General features: G+C 41.2%; 1 protein-coding gene across 1 annotated transcript in view; it reads left to right on the forward strand.

The window, feature by feature from the left end:
- Nucleotides 1-1,091: 1,091 nt before the first annotated feature.
- The window catches only part of ADAMTS5 (ADAM metallopeptidase with thrombospondin type 1 motif 5), a 52,540-nt gene continuing 30,235 nt past the window's right edge, over nucleotides 1,092-23,396 (forward strand). Inside the window, exons 1-3 of the mRNA XM_055279384.2 lie at nucleotides 1,092-1,142; nucleotides 1,451-3,309; nucleotides 13,827-13,959. Coding sequence (XP_055135359.2) covers nucleotides 2,206-3,309; nucleotides 13,827-13,959 — 1,237 coding nt within the window. The 5' untranslated portion in view covers nucleotides 1,092-1,142; nucleotides 1,451-2,205. The remainder of the gene's footprint in view (nucleotides 1,143-1,450; nucleotides 3,310-13,826; nucleotides 13,960-23,396) is intronic.

Raw genomic sequence — 23,396 nt, forward strand, 5'->3', positions numbered from 1 at the left:
TCTGAGAACCTCCATCCAGCCCTGGACCCTCATGGTTCCCTCCCAGAGAAAGTGATCAGCTTGGGGCTCCATTAAGGCACCCGCCCTGCTATCCCCAGCATAGCCAAAGTTAAACGTAGAAAAAGATGGAAATGTACAAATTACACCACATTCATTTTTCACTGGTGCATTAGTTAATTAGCCTGAAGAATAATTTGGGGATGGAGGCAGCTCTTACCCCTACAGTAGAAGGTAGACCTTCTAACCATAAGTCGTCAGGTTTTCCTTCTCCCTTCTTAGAATGATAATTAGAGGAAACGAAGAGGTCAGAGGAAACGAGTAGCAGTGATAATGTCACCCGCGTACTAATAAGCACCAATCTTCCTTCCGCCAAAAGTATTCTTTTTCTTCTAAAAGGAATTTCTGAGAATGAAGGTAGGTCAAGGCCTATGGCGATAAGTGGTTGCTTTAGAAGAGACAAAAACAGATATAGGAATTTATTATTAAATTATCATTTAAGCAAAAAAATAAAAAATAAAAGTGTGAGCGCAAAATTTTAAAATCTTTCGGAAAAAAAAAAAAAAAATGAGCGGAATTCCCTTTAAGAGTTAACTCTTTCCCGCCCTGCCTTTTTAGAGCAAAGGAAGTTCTAGTGGGCTGGGATTAAGGGACAGATTGTGGACCCTGACGAAAGGCGTGCTGGCGAAAGCTGGGAGCCCACCGTTCGCACACAAAGCTGCGGAGTTCCCAAGCGGCGGGCGTTCTCGCCCCGGGGTACCGCAGCGCGCCAGGAAGCGCCCTGGGCTGTCTGGCTGCCCAGCCGCTCTGCTGGTGGCCGGGAGAAGTTAGTCACCCGGAGCCCGAATCCAGCGAGCGTCAAAGCATGAAGAGGCTGAAGAATGGGAAGGGAGGACACCGGGTGCCGGGACCGAGGGGAGGAAGCAAAGGAAACGCGGTGGTTAGGGGACGCACGGGAAGCTGAAAAGCTCTGGCTGGTGGATGGAGTTGCACGGTCTGCGAGGCCAGAGCGCACGGGTGTGCAAAGGGGAAAAACTTGCGGCAGGAACTTCCCACCGAGGGCGAGAAAAGCAGGCAAGAAGGAGGCAGGGAGAGACTTGAAACGTCTCAATAACTTTAACCAAAACACCCGTTCAGGAGATGAGGTAAGCCAAGGTTAGCCAACCCCAATTGGTTGTGAAATATCAGACAGACCCGGAGCCGCTGTGGCTTTAAAAGTGGCCAAGGAAATCTGTTTTTCTTGCCCCATTACTTTTTTTTTCCCCTCGTCCCTCCCTCCACCTCGCCGGGTCCCAGTCCCTTCCTCCTACTCCGTCTCCCTTTCCTCGATCACCCTCCTCTTTTGCCCTCCCCCATCTGATTAGGCGCGGACTGGGAAGGGTGGGAGTGGTGGGGGAAGCTCTCCCTTTAAGAGGCAGCGTGCAGTGACGAATTGTTGAAATTGCCATTGCAGGATGGCATGCCGCTATAAATTCATTGTTCCACCTCCTCGCATCTTCACAGCGCTCGCGCTGCTCTCGGCGCTCGCAGCGGCCGACTGGGGATGACGGCGGGCAGGAAGACACCGCAGCTGAAGGGACACAGACACGCCGCTTCACCAGCTCGCCTCAGGCTGCCCCCTGCATTTTCGTTTTAATTTTTATGGTTTTTTCCCCTCTCTTTCTTCCCTTCCTCCTGGTCCCAGCAGAGCCAAGGAAACCCACAAAATAAGAAAGGAAGTGGGCCCCGGAGCTTGGAACCTCCGCAGCCGGCTTGTCCAGCGCAGCGCGGGGGCGGGAGGCTGCGCGCACCAGTTGCCAGCCGGGTGCGCGGTACCTGGCCTTACTTTTCTTGAAACAGCGATCGTGCCTGCATTTGGTGGTCTTTTTGTTTTTGTTTTTTTTCCTTTTCCCGTATTTGCTGAATCTCCACTATCCGACTTTTTTTTTTTTTAAATCTTTTCTTTCTTTCTTTCTTTCTTTTTTTTCCTCCTCCTCTTTCTGGAGCACGAATCCAAACATTTTCCCAAGCAACAAAGAAAAGTTCGCACGCTGGCACCGCAGCCGGGACAGGCTGGCGCTGCTGCCGGGCCCCCCTCCCTCCGACACTTGACTCAATCCTGCAAGCAAGTGTGTGTGTGTCCCCATCCCCCGCCCCGTTAACTTCATAGCAAATAACAAATACCCATAAAGTCCCAGTCGCGCAGCCCCTCCCCGCGGGCAGCGCACTATGCTGCTCGGGTGGGCGTCCCTGCTGCTGTGCGCGTTCCGCCTGCCCCTGGCCGCGGCCGGCCCCGCCGCGGCACCTGCCCAGGATAAAGCCGGGCAGCCTCCGACTGCTGCAGCAGCCGCCCAGCCCCGCCGGCGGCAGGGGGAGGAGGTGCAGGAGCGGGCCGAGCCTCCCGGCCACCCGCACCCCCTGGCGCAGCGGCGCAGGAGCAAGGGGCTCGTGCAGAACATCGACCAACTCTACTCCGGCGGCGGCAAGGTGGGCTACCTCGTCTACGCGGGCGGCCGGAGGTTCCTCTTGGACCTGGAGCGAGATGGTTCGGTGGGCATTGCTGGCTTCGTGCCCGCAGGAGGCGGGACGAGTGCGCCCTGGCGCCACCGGAGCCACTGCTTCTATCGGGGCACAGTGGACGGTAGTCCCCGCTCTCTGGCTGTCTTTGACCTCTGTGGGGGTCTCGACGGCTTCTTCGCGGTCAAGCACGCGCGCTACACCCTAAAGCCGCTGCTGCGCGGACCCTGGGCGGAGGAGGAAACGGGGCGCGTGTATGGGGATGGGTCCGCACGGATCCTGCACGTCTACACCCGCGAGGGCTTCAGCTTCGAGGCCCTGCCGCCGCGCGCCAGCTGCGAAACCCCCGTGTCCACGCCGGAGCCCCACGAGCATCCTCCGGCACACACCAACCCGAGCGGACGCGCAGCACTGGCCTCACAGCTCTTGGACCAGTCCGCTCTCTCGCCCGCTGGGGGCTCAGGACCGCAGACGTGGTGGCGGCGGCGGCGCCGCTCCATCTCCCGGGCCCGCCAGGTGGAGCTGCTTCTGGTGGCTGACGCGTCCATGGCGCGGTTGTATGGCCGGGGCCTGCAGCATTACTTGCTGACCCTGGCCTCCATCGCCAATAGGCTGTACAGCCATGCTAGCATCGAGAACCACATCCGCCTGGCCGTGGTGAAGGTGGTGGTGCTAGGCGACAAGGACAAGAGCCTGGAGGTGAGCAAGAACGCGGCCACCACACTCAAGAACTTTTGCAAGTGGCAGCACCAACACAACCAGCTGGGAGATGACCATGAGGAGCACTACGACGCAGCTATCCTGTTTACTCGGGAGGTAGGTCCAGCCGGGATGCGGGGGTCCCAGCCCTGGGATCAGGAGGTAGGTGGAAGGGAATCTTGCTGGTGGCTTTGCTTCTCCCTCAAACCTCCTGCAGCTGTGGATGTGTTTAACTACTTCTTGCAGGAAATCCAACCAGCCTTCAACTCTGCTCCTGTATTCACGTTAGCCCCGCAGAAATTTTTGCCTTAAATGCCAAGACTTGCTTAGTAATGATAAAGACTCAGTAGTGCTGCATGTCATCTAGTCTGAAGTGCTGTGGCATAGGAACGTAAACATAAGAAGGCACTAGGATGCTTGGGGAAATGATACAGTTAAATGGGGAAAAGAAAGGAAAACAAAGTGGCCTTTGGGATCATGGGTCTTCTTCTTTCCAGTGAAAATAAAATATAACCTTGTCCAAACTAATGGAAAGGGCTGGATGGTTCATTCACGGTAGTCACTGTTATCCGATGACCGTCTTTTGTAAGTGTCCACACCTTTTTACTAGAACCCCTTCTGTTACACAGAGGACGGGAAAACTTTCTCAAGGACTCTCTTTTTCCAGGGATTCCTAATGTTCTTCCGTGTCCACCTTGGAATGTCAGTTCCTGGGAAGGAAGGAATGTGGGCGGGCCAGCAGGGTATAGAGACCCAATCAGATGAGAGGACAAACTTGTGAGGTTCCTTAACAACTCCTTTGCTTAGTAGACCAGTGCGTCGCAAGCACTGCCCAGGCCAACTCCGCCGCCTAGGGAGGGTCACATCCCGTTTGAGTGTTTGGGTTTTGGATGAATATGTTTCCGAAGCCCCAGTGCAGGAGATCTGGGCGAAGAGTCAAGACAGAAGGAAGAAATGTTTTCCCAGCATTTCCCCCTTTTAAGAAAGATGGTTATGGGGAAGGAAAGAAATGGATCTTTAAGGCTCAGAGGCTCTGGGAGGAATGCAGTATCTATTTATACAGTATTTGACCACCATGTTAGTGTGACATTTACGCAAAAAGTCTGGGTTGGTTTGGGGCCTGGCTTGCACATAGTTCTAAGCCTCAGTTGTCACAACTCGACTCTGATTGGCAGTTTTAAGTTGTGCCTCTTAAATGCCTGGTAAGAATTGACTTCTAAAGCTCATTCTTTAAGTATTTGAGACCCATCCAGAATAGATTAAGGATTACAGGCTTTGAAGTATTATGTAAAATCGTGGTATGAAATGAAGCAAACAGAACAAGGATAGGAAATTAAATGATGGATTGCAGGAGACTTTAGAATCACACAGCTTCACTACCTAATTCTTCTATTTTTACTAAGGCACCCCTGGTATGAAGGAAAAGTGTTGATAAATTTGGAGTAGAGAAACACTTGTGGTTCATAGGGTGGACATTAATGTAAACCACATGTAAACAAAGATGCTGGAGGGCGGCAGTTTAGGGACAGCCAAGCAGCGCTCAGTGCTGTGCACAATGGAAAACATTTTTTTTTCCTCATTAAGTGATTTTCTGGAAGCTATCCTTTAATTCCTCTGCACAACATTAGTCTTTGAAGCGGTAGAACATTCATTTGTAGCCTTCTCTGCAAAATGAAGTTCTGTAAAACTATCCACTTCTTGTTTGGTTTCCAAGCTCCTTTTTTTTTTTTTTTTTTTTTTTTTTTTTTTTTTTTTTTTTGGTAAGCAACTTTCCATGTCTGGGGTTCCTTGCTCTGCTACATCACAAGAGGATGCCAAGAAGGAGGCTTTGGAGAGTTTATGGAAGGAGGTTCTCTAAAGCAAGAGGAAGAAATACTTTCATAAGCATACTGCGCCAAGGAGTGGGTCATTTTAGTAGTTCACTTTCATTTTTAAACACAAATCCACATTTCATAATTTTAAAATAAATAAAAATTAATAGAAGGTCTGTTACTTCCTACCTCCTGCCCCATAACGTTCGTAATTGTTTCCCAGAAAACAGGAAACTACTCAGTGCTTCTCAATGATTTGTCAATTACTTTTTCTGAATTTGTTTTTTGTCTGGATAGTTAAGTGTCCCTATTTTTCCGAAGTCTGAAACTTAACAGCGTATTTTAAATAGATAAAAAGCAAGGGACAAAAAAATTAATGGTCCATCTTAATTTTTGTCAGTATTATAAGGACATGCATTTTTCAAACTAGTCTACACATGGAAAATATTTCACATGGGCCCTCTCTGGTCTCCTTGCCAAGCAGAAGCATACTTTTAGGAAAGCAAATTTCATTTGTGGTTGGCCCTGTAGTATATACATCTAACTTCACAAGAAGCAAATGTTTGAAATGCATGTGTATATTCAATAGATGCGCCCAATTTAAAAGAGTGTTACTAATTAGGGGGCTGAAAAAATATTTCAAGGCATTTATGCAGCATTCATTTGAGAGTATTTCACAGTGCAAAGTTAATCTCTGCCTAATACTTCAGAGCATGAAAAAAAAAGAAGGCTGGAGGAGAGATGATCTGAGGTCTTCCATCTCATGAAAATCAGATATCTTAAGGCCCGAAGAAAAACTTGCAGAGCTATTTCCTTTTCAGTGAGAAATACCCAGAGTTGGCACCAAGATTCTACTTTTACAACTCTGTTTTGAATGTAAGAAGTGCGTTGCTTAGCAGCCAGACGCCAAGCCATGAAATCCATGTTTTGATGGGCTCTGAGTCCTGTTCAAATTAGGAGAAGTCCAGATGTCTTCTGCTAAATTGCTTGTTTTTTAGGCATGAAGCAAATATATGAGGATATGGTTTATACCTCTGTTTACTAGCTGAGGCCACCTTGAAAGTTGCATCTGGAAGTCAGCAGAATAGAGCTAGTAACTCATTTATCAAACAAACACACTTCACTGTCAGGACCGTACCCAGCACTCCAGTACTATTCTAATTAGAGAGAGTTAGCACCAGTCAATTTCCTGGCATAGAAGCTGTTTTCATTCTGAAATGGCACTAATGCTGGAATTCACACCACTTCTGCCATCAAACAGTAGAAATCCAATCTCCCCAGGATTTAACTTTGCTTTCCAGAATCCTTTCCTTGTTCTGGGCATCCTCTTTTATTTCAAGATAATTTCTTCAAAGACAAACTCTTACAGTCGTTTTTTTTAGACCATTTGCTCTTTAGAAACAAAAGCCTACCTGCTTGCTAACAAAATAGGAAATTGTTTAACATCCCTCCACCTTTTCATGAAAGCAGCAAAAACCTTACTCTTTCATAGATTGAAACACTGAATTAAAATTGAACCAACTAAGAAATTGTGCAATATAAAAAGCTAATTCCCTTTCATTAACTATCAGTATGCCAGTTGATAGATCACTGTCTCAGCTAAAACTCTCTACATTCTGCCTTACATTGCTGGGGCCGGGTCCCCCCACACAGCATTTATCCTTTACCACGTGGCTCCTGGCTTGATTCTGACAACAGGGGGCAGTAGAGGAAGACCAGAAGTTTGGAAGAGGGAGAGGGATGTGCGTTTTCTTATTGGTTTGCTGCCTGGACTAATTCAGTCACATATTTGAGTCGAAATCTCATTTAAAGTCGAAAGTGAACCCTTGTCAAGGAATCAGAGCCTATAGGTCAATTCTAATCAATAAAAGGATAAATAACTCAGAAATGGGGAGACTGGTAGCAGACTAAGCAGCTCTAATTAACATTTTTACAATAAACTGTGAGGGATATTATGAAAAGTCTAAAATCTGTGCAGTATCTGCCTACATGCAGCTCCTATGTGTGAGACTCATGTAGGCAGTTTAAGGTAGCGAGATAGAAATACCTGCTCCCTGCCCACTAGGCGTATCCTCAGCAGAGAGGAAACAGATACATGTGGAAATCGCACTAATGTTAGGAAAACCGATAAATCCCATACTGAGATATAAACAAAGTCTGTGAAAGGAAAAGGAAGGTAACAGTTAATTCTGCCTATGGACCTTTCTATAGGTCTCACTGCAAATATAGAATTGAATTGGTCCTCAAAGGATGGATAGATTGGACTTAGATTCAGCCAGCTGTTATTGGGCATTTCTTATGTACTATCCATGGCCACAAACTATTTTACAATTAATCATTTCAACAATCTGTAACCATTGTATAATTATCTTGACAGAATTCATATGAAGAGAAACAAAGATAAACTTCTTAGAGTAACAGCTAACAAACGGCAGACAGAGAAGAGAGTCCTGTCTAGTGCTCTCTAAACTAAAAGCATTATCACTAATTTATTCAAACCTTTAATATGCTCCTCGTAGGCAGAGAGGGATTCAGAGATTTAAAAAGTAGCCCCTTTCTTAAGAATCTATTCCTGGAAACAGAAAGGGAAATGGTCATTGCTGCACAGCATGATGACTCTTACAGTAGATGTATTTGCAAGGTATTATGGAAGTGCATTAGAAGATTGCTCACTCCATCTGAGTTCAATTTTGAAGAAAGAGTGGGAGTTAGCCAGATACATGAGGAGGAGATAGGCATTGCAGACATCAGCAAACCATCATGTTCAATGGGAAATGGTAATAGATTAGTTTGGAGAAGATAATAACAACCCAACTATGGAAAAACAAAACTATACACTATGTCTACTAGTCTGCTCAGGCCACCGTAACAGAGTATTGTACAATGGGTGGCTTTAACAACCGAAGTATGTCTTCTCACAGTTCTGGAGGCCGGAAAGTCCAAGACCAAGGTTGCAGCCAATTTGATTTCTAGTGAGGGCTCTCTTCCTGCCCTGTAAATGGCCACGCTCTCACTGTGTACTCACAAAGCCTTTCCACTGCCTGCAAGTAGAAACAGAGTGAACGTTCTTGGGTATCACTTCTTCTAAGGACACTAATCCTATCTGATTAGAGTCCTGTCCTCATGACCTCATTTAACCTCATTTACCTCCTTATAGGCCCTATCTCCAAATAGATGAATTTGGAGAGGACACGATTCAGTCTACTCCACCATGCCGACAAGTTTTAATTGTAAATTAAGTGCAATGGCAATCATTGAAAAGAACATTAGTAGGAAGACAGCAATGATCAGAGGTGTGTTCTGAAATGAACCTTCTGGTCTAAGTAGTGGAATGGATCCTGGGTGAGCAGGCTGTTTCAGAAATCTTCAAGAGGAGGCTCAAGGTGGTCTAAACTAAAGCAGTGGCATTAGGAATTGAGAGGCATAGACTGGGTCAAGAAATGTTAGGAAGAGGTGGATGTGAGTAAAAATTCTTTGTAGCAGAAGGAATGTCTTGGGCTCAGCTTCCGAGGCCAAAATGTTTATGAGATATGCACAAAATAGTGGACAGAATGGAGCAGGAAGGTACAGTGGAGGCAGACAGAAAGACTGAGGCTGTATTGTGCCAGGTTTTGAATGCCAGGCTAAGGCTGACATGAAGGACTGGAGGAATGTAATAAGATCTGTGCTCTAAGAAGGTGACTGACTGGAGCATATAGATAGGGAAGTTACAGGAGGAAAAGGGACCAGTTAGAAGTCTCAGGTTATAATTCAGGCAGGAAGTAATAATGGAAAAAAATGAGAAATAGAAGACAACTACAGTGACTTACAGTGGCTAATTAGATGTGACAGGTGAGAGAAGGAGGCGAGTTAATGATGTCACCAGGTTTCTTATCCAGTGCTTCCATTTTCTTGTTTTCTGGAATATCTTTCACAGTGTATTTTATATATTTAGTATACCTCTAAATTATCTAGTTTTTCCAACACAGCATAGAGATAAAACCAGGATATTCTTTATTTGCTACAAGAAAGAAATTTGCTTAACCAAGTGTAGATCATGAATACAAAAGATAAGGTTAATGTCAAGAATAACGTATGTGATGATTTAACAAAACCATGCTGAAGTAAGTTCAGGATTCTGAGTGTTTAGATATAGGTTTGAGTTTCATCTTCGGTATGGACAAGCTTGAGATTTGGAGCATTTAATGCCCCTGAGCTTTAATTTCTTTATAAATTGGAATGCTTTTAGTTAATATCAAGACATGCATAGCTGAAACAAACCCTAGAGATGACCTGGACCAAACTCCTGATGTTAATGATGAAGGAACTTTGTCTCAAAGCACGTAAATGATTTACACAGTGCTTCTTACTAACAGCGTTGAATTAAAAAGCAATTTACCATCCATTCACTCTCTAACCAGCTTCCATTTCTGTTTACCAAAATGACTCCATCAACCATCTAGTCCCCCGCTCCCTGTCTCCAACTTGCTCCGTCTCTTCTTCCCCTTCTTACCTCACATTTGTCAGAGAAAGCTTCCTGACTTGGAACTCTGGGCCCAGACTCTCTTTCCAGCTTCCCTGCTAGCCCTCCGCTCAACAGATCCTGCGTTCCAGCCAAAATAAACTTCTTGTCATTCTCAAAAGACTCTGCCTTTTCCCATTCCATTATGTTTTCACTAGTCTTTCCTTGCCAGAGTATCCTTCCTCCCAGGCTATCAGATGCACTCACTTCCGTGGAGACACCTTTATTGATTCCCTCAAGGAGAATTCATCAATGCCTCTTCTGTTCTCCCTCAACAATCTGTTCATTATGGAAGTCACAGTTTGCTTTGTTCTTGACATATCTGTTTTGCTCCTTAGAGCCTGATGTTCCTTAAAGCTTGTGCTCAGATCTTATTTCATCTATTTACCACAGTGTCAGCACTTCCACAGTGTCTGGCAGATTGTAGGCACACAATAATTGTTTTAGGAATAAACACATCTGGATCTCTGGGCCCCTAACCCATCTGGGCTCTGTGTGTTTGGTATCCCTTAGGTGTATCAAGAGACAAGGATAGAGATTGTATAAAATGGGTCATCGTAATGGTTGGCCTAACAGTTCCAATTAATGTAGTCTCTACTGAAGTCTAAAATTAAAACCCCTATCATTGGGGATTGCTGGATAGGTAGCCAGAAAGGCCAAGGACTTCTCATGAATCAGATCCACAGAACAAATATGCAGGGGTGTGTGTGTGTGTGTGTGTATGTGTGGGTGTGTGCATGGGTGTATGTAAGTAATACTTATGACTAAAACATGTACCACACCAGATTAAGTCTTCTATCACTAATCTCTCTTCAATAAGAATTGTGTGGACAGATGGGTAGATATCTGAAACCTAGTTAAACTCTCTTTCATGCTCTTCCCTTGAGCTCCATGCTTGCCCTTACCAAGGGGTAAGATCTATAGAAACAGAAGTTGCTATTATTTAACTCCTATATAAGGTGTTCTTCCTTAATTTCAGCTGCTGTTGCTGCAGCTGTGATGGTATCTACCTGTATCAGCATTGGTGTTGCCTCTGGCTCCCTCCCTCAGCATATTTGCACTGCATGTGAAAACAATCTCTCAGTCAAGACAAGAAATCCTATGAGTCCTGTGATTTGTCCACCTTAGGACATTTGTGTCTGACTGGTTCATTTTCACCACCCAGTACTGTCCACTGGGATTTTCAAAGTTCACACTATCTTCTGAGCATCTGCTTCTCAAGGCAGCATCCTTTACTGGCTCCCTGTCTCCCATCCCATCCCCAAGAAGTGCCCAGTAGATCTTGGGTATTATTACGGCTTCAAAATTCTGTGATAAATCACAAGCTTGGCCATATTTATAGTCTTCTAAAAGGTCATACCTGGTGAATGGTCACAGTGTCAATGACCTTCCTCTCAAATCTCTGCTGGTGGTGCACACCACCATGAATACACTTCTGAGTTAGATACAATGTCTCAGTCTTGTATCCTGGCCAGCACCATACCACAAAACTACTATATAAATCTCTGCAACCTTTGCAACCTTTATATTTTACTAAATCTTCCATTGCATTACTCTCCACACAGTGGTGATAAGATATTGATCCTGCATAAAACAAGCCTTATTTGATATGACAAAGATATCACTTACCTTCAGATCTACACTGAACAAGCAGATAAGCTTTTGTCAGAACTTTTAATTCGTTTACCTCTTACATGGTATTGTATGTGATTCACATCTCTCCAGTATCTCCTGCTTCCAGGTCTGGATTATATCTATCTATCTATCTATAGATACACACACATATATGTGTATCACATATATGTGTGTGTATACATACACATATATAATAGCAAATGTGTATATATGTATACACATATACACATATACTATTGCCCCAATAATATCTTTACTCCTGCTCAGAATTTACGAATTTAAGAAAATGTTCCATAAACTTCAAATAAGGTTACACCTATAAATGTTAGAAATCATCAACAGAAAGTAGACATGAATGTGAGATGGTGTATTCTTAACAATTTGATGCACATTAGTTTTAATTCATTGAAACAAACGTTGTTCACAAAGAAATTCAGATGTTCATTATAAGCCTTGAGGCTGAAACTGTAACTGTTTGCCAAGATTTGAAATTGTGTGAGTGAAACGGAAAGGTTGCCAGTTTACATAATTATAGCTACAGAAATATATAGTGCGGCTGAGTAGTCAAGGAGTTTAATCAGTGTGGTTAAAAAAATAACAAGTGCTTCTGTTCACAATTTTGTCACATTTCCGTGGCAAAAGGCCAAATGCATTTAATCCCATTCAAGGATGACAAGGAGGGTTGATGGCCTCTAATGAGCAATTGATTAGCAGTAAACAGAGAGATATTAAGAATCTAGTTTACTCTCTATTGAGAACAGGAGGGTCATTTCCCTTTGCTGTGGCTCTTCATCTTAGCTTATTTGTAGGGTAAGAAGGGAAAATGTAATTCTTGGATTTTATTATTCAAAGATAAATACCCCAAATTGCGATATAAACATAAATCTTGTTTTAAAAAAATGTATGCAGATATAACCTAAAGTGTCTAGCAGCTCCCTTAAGGCATGACCTAGGTTTTTGGTCCTAGAGATAGTGAAATGATTGTGAGGGAGGTACTTAATGTCTTGTGCTATATTATTATCTCAAAGACTGATTATTATGCAAAAGTGTGTTCCAATTTCAATTTGAAAAACTACTAATTTGTACTCAACAGCTGTAATTTGGCATCCCATGGGATGACATGTGAGGATATATAGGAAACGTCGGAAGGCTGTTGGTTTTGTGACATGATTAACCAAGCCTACTTGGCTGAGATTTCCAGTGTCTAAAGCTACAGTAATGTGGTGGCCACACTGTAACTAATCTCAGCTGGGAACTCATAATAAACAGAACACAATGAGGACCTGAGCATATAGTAAGAGAAGAGAATACAGCTGAGTTTTTAAATACTCTTCACCTTGGTAGGATTTTTATGCAGCAAAATAGCAAAGGGTTAGAAGAGTATGTTGCCGTTGAGTATGTAGCATTGGTTATGTAGTCACACTGCCTTGTGCTGGTTGTCTGGAGCCTGCTGAGGTCCTGCTGGCATACAGCATATTAAAGATGTGGGAGCACTATAATGTATCTGACTGTAGGTCACAATTCAACTCAATGAAACAAATGTTTGCTGAGTTCCTACTATATAAGCTGGAGAATATGGAAGTTGGGCATATAAAGATGATTGCTGTATAATGGAAACATGTATTATTTTAACTAATAAACAGTTGTCTTTACAATAATTAATATATTTTTAAAACTTTTCCTTTTGGAGTTCGTAACTTACGGCTTACTAGAAACATGATCTTGCTCTTTGGGAATATAAATGAGCACGTTGTTAGTAAATTTTCATGGAAAATTGTGGTCAAGCACAAGAAATGCTAATGTCCATTAATACTCAAATAGCATTTAAAGGGAAAGTTTATCGTCATGAATCTGTCATGACAAAAAGTTGCGGCTTATATTTTCTCTTTATGTTTCATATCTTGAGGCTCGTTGATGTCCCTTTCATCTAAATTGATCATTTTTCACCATTATTGGGGTGGAATCATGTTCCTATTTGAGAATCTCTTAAAAGATTATATGACATCTATGAAAAGCTATGACTTTTTACCAGAAAAATGCATGTATTCATGTATACACAATTAATATATGACATATATTTTCTGCAGATTGGTCAGGTTGAGAAATGCTACATTAAATGTTATGAGTAAAAATGTACAGATTTCAGAAGACACAATCTATGAAATTACAGCTCATTTGGGGAGTAAAAGATGACCTTTCCTCAGATTATGAATTAAAATTTAGTTTTCTATCCAAATTTCTAATAAATTTATACTCTGCTGCAGATGTCTGGCTACAGTTTGCCCCTGTAATAGAAAACAAATTATGAGGCCAGATTTTGATAAATTTAGCATGAATTTCCATCAGAATTTTAGGACTTTCCTAAGCATGACCATATGGGAAAGTGATCGGAGACGTATATGCATTATGGCTTTGTTAAAGCTGCGGGTGCTATTGTAATAGACAAGTTACAGTCCTAAGACATCTTTTTAAATGTAATTGAGTTCCATTATCCTTCTGTGTTTCTGGGTCCCAGAGCGGTTTAGAAGAGTCTCTGCCTTGAGTTTCCCTTTGGAACGTTTCCAGAGAGGAACAGGTGATATCATAAACACATCCCCGTTACCATTTGGGGTAAGCAAGTGGCTCTATGCGGCGGCTCCTTCTGGACGTAAATTGATTGTAATGATTTCTTTCTTTCTCCTGGGCAGGATTTATGTGGGCATCATTCATGTGACACCCTGGGAATGGCAGACGTTGGGACCATATGTTCTCCAGAGCGCAGCTGTGCTGTGATTGAAGACGATGGCCTCCATGCAGCTTTCACTGTGGCTCACGAAATCGGTATGCAGCGCCTTTTCTTTTCCCTCACCAAATCAAACACTTGTAACAGCTGCAATAGGAACCAAAATACTTAGCAATTAATTCCAGATTTCTCCTGGTTCAGATGTACCATGGGGGATTAAATTTGTTTATATTTACACTTTTAAGGTTAACTAATATGAGCGAGAGAGTAGGCAAAGTCAGCAACACGGTGGTGGATGTTTTCTTCTGACGGTGTCATTTAAAAGTTCAAGAGGAATTTGCTACTGCTACTGCCTTCCTTCTATCTTTTTAAGCATCCCTAAATGACCCCTGGATGAAATTTGTCACAGGCAACTTTGGTATGCAGAGATGTCCTTCTTAGAAGTTACTGCAGACAATATTGGCTCATCCAGGGCTAATCAGTTTGCACAGAAATTTAACATGTTTTATTTCATTGTCAGTGATAATTGTAGGCTCTTGTCAAAGGTCATCAATGGCTTATGGTAAATATTTCTGTCTGGTTCTTAACAGCAAGGAAAGGAAGCCAAGCCTGACACTCAACAGGGTTTGCTTTAAAATGTCACTTACCTAATTTGTTTGTTATAAGAAATACATCTAAATCCCACGTCTATAAATACAGGACTGAGTTGATTGCTAAAAAATATTTCCAAAATAAAGAATATGTGCTTCCTAATGACTGACCTAGGTTACTAGGTGTATGAGAAATTGGCTTAGTACATTTAGGACTAGATGTTGGAATTAGACACAATTTTTATGTCTAATTTTTTTCTGTCTAATTCCAACATCTAGTCCTAAATGAGCTCAATTTTTGCTAAGTTACGTTCTACCTATGTCACACTGGTCTAATTATTTAAACTCACTGAGCTCCAGTTTTCATATCTGAAACATAGGGATAATAGTGCCTATTTCAGGGAGTTGTTTTGGGGAACAAATTGGGTAGAGTTTAGATAGTAGATGTTATTTATATCCACATGTACTTATGTTTTGCTTTTTAGCTAAATAGTTCATTTGCTTTTGAAATGTCTGTATCAACTCAGCATCACCTTTTTGGGAGCAAAGCATGGTTTGATAATTATTGTACCTTTTGCCATCTATAGCAAAAAAGATTTTGATTTAAACAGATTTTGATTTTTAAGGTTAAAATTATAAGTTTTAAATGGGAATTAAAACTACTTTTTTACATTCCTAATAGGCAGAGAATATTTTCACAAAGCATCCATTTCTAACTGCTATGTTTTCTTTGGGGAGTTAAATAACTTCTAATCCAAGGTACAGTGTAATTGCATAATTCACAATATTGCCCCAGTAAAAGAGAATTCAGTAGTTAAATGTCAATTCTTAAGTATGGCATTAATGTTCCTGACACGTTTCTTACCTCCTAAGCAGAAAAACACAAACATAAAACCTAAACGTAAATAATTATCCAATAGCATCACTGAGAATAATTCAGTGTTTTATTGATTAGGCATCTTTGGCTTCAGCAGTCAAAGATCTGAGCGGAGTCCCAGCTCTCTCTCTGGGCTCTCTGTTTTATCTCAGACAAGTGATTTAGATACTTTGAGTCTCCACTTCTTCCCTATAATGTGGGCTAATGAGGAGGCATGGCTGTCTTCTCAGCTGCACGAAGAGAACTGGTCAGCCTGAAAGCGTCTTTAAAACACATGCTATTTAGGCTGCAGGGTAGGGATTATGTCTCTCATTTATGCCTATGAATCCTTACTGATAAAAACACAGCCTAATACAGAACCTTAATCAATATTTATTACATATCTATGTATGTGCTTGACTGCGTAAGCGGGAGAAAGAAACATGAGACTTGCTCAAGGCAACATTCCGATCTGCAGCGGAAACTAAGAGGAATTAGTCCAAATACTCAGGAGGATGTAATTAAATAGAGGAGACTTTTAGAATACACTAGTAATTAATCACCATCATTCAGAGTGAGAGGAGTCCCGTAAGAAAGGTTCTAAGTCCCTGGAAAGGCAGAAGCTGATTCGTCACAGGTCAAGTGGAGAAATTATGGGGAATAAGCAGCAGAGTTGAATGTTGGCATCATCCATCCACAGGATTACGGGCTCCAAATCCTGATCTTCAAAAGGAAAGATTCCACATTCCTTAAAGGAAGGGCAGTTTCTTTCCTTTCTAGTGATTGGTTTTCACACATTGACTGCATCTGGGAGATTTCTCTGTATGTGGCAATAAATGCAGCTTCTTCAGTGCTGCTTTGACCTCAAGTTAACTAGGGTGGAATGAAAAGCCCTGCAGGGTCACCTTGCCCAGCTCTCCTGAATTCCTAAGGCAATCTTGGGTTACAGGGCTGATGCAGCAGTCTGAGAGGCAGGAAGCCAGATGCTGATAAGCACAACGTTATATTAAAACTAAATATATACATGTGTGTGTACACACACAGTAAGAACTTTTCTCAATAGTACAAGAATATTAGACATAGTTATACAAGGAAACAATGTAGGAGAAAGGTGGGCTTCTCTATGAAACCTCAAACCTAAATCTTTGATACATGATTGTGCCCTTCTGTGCACTTAAATTTTTGGTTGGATCATCTTTGTTTATTTCTTTGGAAGTCCCTGTAATTCATTGTCCAATCAAACACTCTCTACTTAACTTCCCTTTTGTGTTACATATGCACTAATCTGAGCTATTTAAGGTCTGGAAGTGGGGGAATATGGATTCAATTCTGCTTTCATAAAAGAATCTGGCTTTCATTCAGTTTATTTTCTAATCTCTTTATTATTCTTTAATTTCACTTTTTGCGTAAATATTATGAACATGTGTTACAAAAAATAAGCCTTCAACGTTTAGGAAAGATAGCCTGACAAAAGATTTCCTGATCATCTGTGTATTATTACAGTCTTGCCCCTCCAGCCAGTGTGATCTTGGATAATGCAGCTTGCTGGTTTGTTTCCCATGCTGTACTTTTTGGATTGCTGTGTGAAGCTCTCAGTCTGAGCTAACCATGCTCTCGATTCTAATTCTCCTCAATTCCTGCAATCTTCTCTCTTCCTATTTTTTTTTTTTTTTTTTTTTTTTTTTTTGAGATGGAGGGTCACTCTTGTTGCCCAGGCTGGAGTGCAATGGCGCAGGCTCAGCTCACTGCAACCTCCGCCTCCCAGGTTCAAGAGATTCTCCTGCCTCAGCCCCCCAGGCAGCTGGGATTATAGGCACCTGCCACCACACCCGGCTAATTTTTGTATTTTTAGTAGAGATGGGGTTTCACCATCCCCCTTCCTTTTTACTAGACATTTGTGACTTTCTAGATTTGGAAGTTGTGTATATGGTCAAAGTATGGCGATGAAAATGGCGTTTTGAATGCTCAGTTTTCCAGTGTTTTAAATTTACTCTAGCCTCATTCCAAAATGTGTAATTTCCTTTACGCAAAGTGTGAATGTGTTACTGTGCTCAAAACACAAGCTAGGAGAAGATTCTCAGGCTGTTCTCATAATTTTTCTACTTTATTTCTTCTATAAGCAGTAAAAGGATATATTTGAGCAAGAATAACACTTCCATTTACGTACTTACAGGTTCTCCTGGAAATGCACAACTGTTTCCTCTTTCTCTTCATAGTGGTTTAAAATAGAAAGTCATATCTATTTTGTGCATGAAGAAACTGAATCAAAATTTTCTTTTTAGTTCATGAACAGCCTGGGCAACATAGGGAGACCCTGTCTCTACAAAAAATAAAAAAAAAAAATAGCTGGGCATGGTGGTGCATGCCTGTAGTCCCAGCTACTCAGAAGGCTGAGGTGGGAGGATTGCTTGAGCCCAGGAGACAGAGGATAAAATGAGCTATGATTACACTGCTGCACTCCAGCCTGGGTGACAGAGTGAGCCCCCCACCTAAAAAAAAATCTTACCTTAATAATTAACTCATAATGGAAATAGAGGCAGAGCTGAAGTCTCTATCTGACACCATTTCTATTCATGGCATTAGATTACTTGAAGTCAAAATGACACAGGTTAAAAATGAACAATTACGAAAACTTACTCTATTCATATACCATTTGATAACTAGAACACTTCTTTCTGCTAATTTTTTCAAAAAAGCTGCTAGATTTTGAAGGTAACTAATCAACTGATGCCCATACAGACTTCTGGGAGATGGATATTGATTGACATTGACTCTGGATAGGCAGTCATAAAGTGCTTTCCTTCTTGTGTTATATGCATGTAAATGTTGGCTAAATTGTTAAGGCATTTCAGAAAGTCACTTCAAACTATCAAAAACACAGTCCCCATCCATGTTCCTTGAGTGGAGGCAGGAATGTGTTTACAGCCACTTTATAATCCAAATGTGAACTGCAGAAAGTTTTCAAGTTAGTTTAAGTTTACATTTTGAGTTTATATTTTAACTTGTCAAACTTTTATTATTGACTTGTAATAATAAAGATTTCACCTGCTGCACACATGGTTCTTAAAAACAATAATTTCACTGATGTTGGGCCAGCTTCTAATACACTAGGAGGAACAATCTGATTTTATTTAGACAAATGAAATCCATAATCTGCAAACATGCCGAAGCTTTGCTTTATAGTAGTTAATTATAAAATGCACCAAGTGAATCTCTCCACTGTGAAAGACTCCAGTGTGCTTCCTAAGCTAAACTCAGGCAACTTAAAAAGTCAAGACCAAATATACTCAGCTGAGACTTAGGAAGTGGTTGAGACACAACAGCAAAGCCGCCTGTGTTTTGGTGTGGTTAAAAGGTGTTCCCTGGTTGTGCTGATCTGTGTGTGACTCTGCTTCTGTAGATGATTAGATTAAATACGGCCATATTTTGCAGAGCTGCAGAGGTTCTTGAAATACCACAGACCAAATCCAAATACACAGAATCAGATGTCCAGGCTTGTTGTAAGATGCAAAGTTAGAAGGAAACCAGGATTAAACTTGATATTTGCCCACAAACCCATTGCTTTAATCAACAAGCAGTTTGGAGGAAAGCCACACTATATCTTTCTTGGCCCCCAAATAAAATGTGGGAATAAGTTTTTGCTATATGTTGAGGAATATTGAGATATTTTGTGTCTATTGTCAGTTTTTTAAAAACTTAATCCCAATTCATGTTTCTCTAGGGAGAAACCCATAGATTATCTGCCACATGTGTGGAAACCAGCAAATTGAAGGTGGCATAAAAAGTAACTCTATCACACACTTGCTGAGTGATGTTTTTTTCCTTTGTTTAGGAAATTTCCTCTTCCCTCCCACATAAAGAGTGTCTAGTAATATCAAAGCTTGTTGGCTGGTGTGGTGGCTTATGCTTGTAATCCCAACAGTTTGAGACAAGCCCTGGCATCATAGTGAGACCCTGTCTCTACAAAAAGTAAAAAAAATAAAAAAATTAATAAATAAATTAGCCAAGGGTGGTGGTGTGCATCTGTAGTCCCAGCTAGCCAGAAGGTATGGGGATCATTTGAACCCAGGAGATGGAGGCTGCAGTGGACTTTGATAGCATGACTGCACACCAGCCTGGGTGATACAGCAAGACTCTCTCCTCTCTCTCTCTCTCTCTCTCCATATATATGTATGTGTGTGTGTGTGTATATATATATATATGTATATGTATACATATGTGTGTGTGTGTATATATATATATATATATCTCACTGATTACTAGAATACTCATAAGTAAAAGTATATAACAATCCCAGAATATCAATGAGGACAATAAAGTTAGCTAACAATCACTGGTCCTTTGATATATGTCAAGCACATATTCTACTTACTTTGCATGTTTTATATCATTTAATTCTTACAAAATGCCATGAGGTAAGTACCATTAGTGGGTCACCCAAGAGAGAAAATGAAGCTAACACACAGGGTACTTTCTAAACCCGCCTAAGGTCAACAACTAATATACTGCTAAAGTGAGATTCAAACCCAATCCATCTGGCTCCAGAGCTCAAGATGTTTACACGCTTCTAGAATTTTTTTTAGACAGTTTTTACTTTAAAGGCTTAATTCTGAAATGGATTCAAAAGGATATTGACACAGCTAGTTATAAGGTGAAAAAGTTAGAGTTTCTTCCTTCCAAATTACATAATTGATACCACATTTACCATTCATGTTTAATGTTTTGAAATGGGAGTTTTAAGAGTTTTATCACATCTATGTAAAGACTCATGTTTGAATAAGCATGCATGATCCAATGACTGGAGCTCATGGTTCCCTTCTTCAAGGATTCTAGATTCTGATTCCATGTGAGCAGTTGACTCACTTTTCAACCCCCGGCAAGACCTTGCACCTCCATAATCCCAGCTGGAAAATTAGGTAAAATAAAAACATGACCTCATTAAGAAACAGATGCTTCATCTGAGCAGTGCTTTCCCAAGTAAACACATTACAGAGCTTCTTGTGACATTTTTTTAGGATGTGGTACTGTGTCCCCTTGACCATTGGTCAGTTTGGGATCAGGAGACAAGAGCTTGAAATTCTGTTTAATTTGCAGACCAAAGTTTAGAAAAACAACCAATTTCCTTCCTGAGGTTAATGTTATAAGTCAGCCCTGGTTGTACAGTAATACCTGGGTGGAATAAGAAGCTGAACCAACAGTTTCCTTTAAAGCGATGTGTCTTCATCTGGCTACACATTATCACAGATTTTCTAACACCAGATTCTCTTGTGAATTTAATGAAGCAAGGTGTTCTTAAAATCTGTATTGGGAATATCAAAGATAACATTTATTTTATAAAATGTCACCCCTTTGCCAATTCAAAAAGAGGATTTTCATACCAGAAAAGTTATCAGGTGACGACTTGTTTGCTATTTCTGAGCTCACAATGTAACTCAAACTCTCAGCCCTATAGACTTTACTCTGACATAATTTATCATTACATTTATTTTCTTAGATTAATTCAAATAAACTCCTTTCTGATGTTACTTGCTGACAGACACTCAGCATGACTGTTGTATTTAAGACATGATTTAACATCAATTAAGAATAGGTCAACATCATCTAACACAATTTATACCTTAGCTTTTACTAATTATTTCAAACAGTGAAATACAGTTCTGGCTGGGCATGGTAGCTCACACCTGTAATCCCAGCACTTTGGGAGGCCAAGACAGGTGAATCAACTGAGGTCAGGAGTTCGAGACCAGCCCGGCCAACATGGTGAAACTCTGTCTCTACTGAAAATACAAAAAAATTAGCCAGGAATGGTGGTGTGCACCTGTAATGCCAGTTACTCAGAAGGCTGAGGCAGGAGAATAACTCGAACTCGGGAGGTGGAGATTGCAGTGAGCTGAGATCTTGCCATTGTACTCCAGCCTGGACAACAAGAGAGAAACTCCATCTCAAAAAAAAAAAAAAAAAAAAAAGAAAAGAAAAAAGGAAAAAAGAAAAAAAAGAAAATAAATATAGTTCTGAGGTATGCACCGCTTGGAAAATATTCGTGGATTAGACAGTTACATTATTCTCTGAATTTCACTCTGGCTTCTATCTCCCCTCCCCAGTTAAAACCTTATTTAGCGTATAAATACAGAGGCCATTAACAAGTGCATCTATTACACAAGTGAGTTTGGTCCTTAATTGCCTCAGGGTTTTAGGTGAAAAGCTTCCAATTACATCATCAAGAATTAAAGATAGCCGAGAAAGATAGTATTGTAAACAAAATTGCTCAAGCAAACTGCTTTTTGATCTTTTGCATGTCTGCTGATTATAAATGGTCCTAAACACAAATACTAATTCTTCCCTAAAGCAAGACTTCACTACCTCTGCTTTAAATCCTGACAGCAGATAGTTACCTCGAAACCCACCTCTGCCTTTTCTCTTGCTAGGAGTTTCGCATCCTATTTTAGTAAGGGAGCTTTCTCAAATCTTTGTCAAAATGGCTTTCAGTCCTCCCCACCCTTCTCTTGCAACACTCTGACTCTCCAAAAAGAACTCTTTCTCTTTTCGAAGGGTAAGGATTGCCATTCTATGTGGATTTCTCGATTCCATCCCCCTGCCTCCTCTAAAACCTCACCCTCAACTAACTCTGTTGCTCTGTATTGCTCTAAAAACTCATCATGTAATATAATTTGATGTAAACAACAAATTACTTTTGGCATTGTACACATTTTCTCCATACTCTTATATTCTTCATGTGCTGTTTTACTCTCTGAGACAGGGATATCTAATCCTATCTGCTGCTAATGCTCCTGGGGTCTGCTTGTCCAAGAAATGCTTAATCTCCAAACCACACCATTCATTTTAAACATCTCTGTGAATGATTTATGAACAAACTCTCCCTGAAAAGGCAGATGTCTTCAAAGCTATTAGCTTTTCCAATTCCCCTTCACAATCCCTACTTGAAATACACAGTTGTCAGCTGTGACATTGTATTTTAAATTCCCCGGATTCTGGATTTTCTCTGGTAGTTAGCTTTTAGTATCATAACGGGCCACCTTTACTGTGAGCACTCCTTTAAAATTGCTTATACTTGTGTATACTTTTGCTATTTCAAGGCTGATTTCAACTAACAGTAAATGTCTTGGCATAATTGACTGGGGGCTCGAATTAGAAAATACCGCTCCTTTTGCTGTTTGCAGCCCTTAGAATGTGTGTCACGTCTTTCCTGAAGAGCATCCAAACATCCCTCACATTGATCTTCCCTTTCATATCCTGTCCAGCTCCTGAAGGGAAGTCACGTGGTTCTCTCGCCATGCCCTGATTCCAGCTACTCTGGAACTGGGCCTGTTACTTTGGGTGCTTAAGTGTTCTTCACATTGCCCAGGACTCTCACTGCCCTTGAGAGAGCATGCCTCTCCCAGACAGCTGACAGGCTTTCTTCATGGAGGACAGAATGTTCATTCGCCCTCAAAAGAGTGGATCTCTTTCAGTTGACTCTAAGCAGGCTGTTTCTGCCTGACTTTTGGAGATCTTACAAAAGTCACATCCCCTTGCTGAGGTGAAGCAAAGATTTGTTCATGCTTGAATGGCAGTCTTTCGCAGTGCAATTTCTTCTATGCATCTTCAGTGGCAATTAAGTTTCAGTGGAAAATGAGTAAATTTGGGGAGCATATAAGTCATAATATTGTATTAACTAGCATTCCAAAAGATTCATAAATGATGCCAAAATATTTCAAAATTAAATTGACTTGCTTACATAATTGAAACCTTTAAAATTATATGCTTCACCTCTCTGTTTGAAAGAAAGAATGAAGGTACTTTCTCAGGTCCCTCAAAGTGAATTTCGTGTCTGCCATGTGTCCTATATTTTAAATCAGAATTATAAAATCTACCCTCCAAATGAAGTGAAAATCTCTTGATAAAATAATAAAAAGGCATATGGAAAGTGCTATGTATTTATATAGATTTGGAGGGAAAGGCCATTACTTCATTAAATAAATATAAATACCCTATGAAGTAAAATGTATTCGTCACATTCTTTAAGTAAAAACCTGGATTCAAATAAATATTATGTTGCAGAGGTCACTTGGAGACACTTTTCTTCTATGCC

This window comes from Symphalangus syndactylus, chromosome 5 (genome assembly GCF_028878055.3).
Source record: "Symphalangus syndactylus isolate Jambi chromosome 5, NHGRI_mSymSyn1-v2.1_pri, whole genome shotgun sequence".
Classification (NCBI taxonomy): domain Eukaryota; kingdom Metazoa; phylum Chordata; class Mammalia; order Primates; family Hylobatidae; genus Symphalangus; species Symphalangus syndactylus.